The 1,216-nt window shown below is 36.3% G+C and overlaps 1 protein-coding gene across 1 annotated transcript in view; it reads left to right on the top strand.

Moving 5' to 3' along the window:
- Positions 1-1,216, top strand: part of LOC106880426 (kinesin-like protein KIF6) — a 117,705-nt gene that overhangs the window by 64,414 nt on the left and 52,075 nt on the right. Inside the window, exon 7 of the mRNA XM_052966712.1 lies at positions 666-795. Within this exon, the coding sequence (XP_052822672.1) occupies positions 666-795 (130 nt within the window). The remainder of the gene's footprint in view (positions 1-665; positions 796-1,216) is intronic.

The raw sequence follows: 1,216 nt of genomic DNA, 5'->3' as shown, positions 1-1,216 counted from the left end.
TATATATATATATATATATATATATATATATCGTTCATGCGTTTGTACTGGTTTTAGTTTTAGGGTTATGAGTATTTTTGCCAAATTTGGTGAAAATCTGTTCAATACACCGCCACAAATTTTTCACCAAATTTGGCAAAAATTCTCATAACCCTAACCCTAAAACCTTAAAGTTAAAACCAGTACAAACGCACGAATGATGTCATAAATAACAGTGCTGCCGATAGTTGTTGTTGACAAAGAACGGCAGTAATTTTATTCAAGGGAAAAGATCCCATTACACCGATACAACGTTTTGTTGACAAACCACAGCAGTAATTGTTTTCACCTCAATAGACGTCAGTGATTGGTTGAAATTTCCGAAATACGACAACTTTAACACGAAATAACTATAAAATATAAACTTTTCTCAACAACACTAAGAGTAAAAGATGTTTTATATGACACATTCTACCAGTGTCCCAAGTTTTAAAGTGTTTCGTTAAGAAAACAAATGGTGTCCTCCAAATCAGAAGGAGTCGAAAAGTGTATATAAAATTTATGATGATGATAGTATATGACATCGTAGGTGCTTGTGAAACTAATGTTTTGAAATGTCTCTCTTAGACTCATATTTAAATTCAGCTTGTACATGTGCTGATGTATCTATTTCTTTGTGATTTCAGAAAGGTGACATTGCTTGAGGACCCAGACCAGAATATACACCTGAAGAATTTAAGTCTCCAACAAGCGACCAATGAGGAAGAGGCACTGAATTTTCTGTTTGTTGGGGATACAAATAGAATGATTGCTGAGGTAAATTATATATGTACATGTGTTTGTGTATGTGCTTGGGTGAATAAATATACACAAATATCTATCTGTCTGTCTGTCTATATATATGTATTGGAGTGGCTGTGTAGTAAGAAGCTTGCTTCCCAACCACATGGTTCTGGGTTCAGTCCCTCTGCATGGCACCTTGGGCAATTGTCTTCTACTATGACCTCCAGCTGACCAAAGCCTTGTGAGTGGATTTGGTAGACAGAAACTGAAAGAAGACCGTTGTGTATATATACATGTGTGTGTGTGTGTGTGTGTGTGTGTGTGTGTGTGTGTGTGTGTGGGTGTGTGTATGTATTTGTGTGTATGTGTTTTCCCCCCACCATTACTTGACAACTGATGTTGTTATGTTTACATCCCCATAACTTAGCGGTTCGGCAAAAGCGACTGATAGAAT

The sequence above is a fragment of the Octopus bimaculoides genome, chromosome 3 (assembly GCF_001194135.2).
Source record: "Octopus bimaculoides isolate UCB-OBI-ISO-001 chromosome 3, ASM119413v2, whole genome shotgun sequence".
Lineage (NCBI taxonomy): Eukaryota > Metazoa > Mollusca > Cephalopoda > Octopoda > Octopodidae > Octopus > Octopus bimaculoides.
The sequence above is the reverse complement of the archived record's forward strand: the minus strand, read 5'-3'. Positions and strand labels throughout refer to the sequence as shown.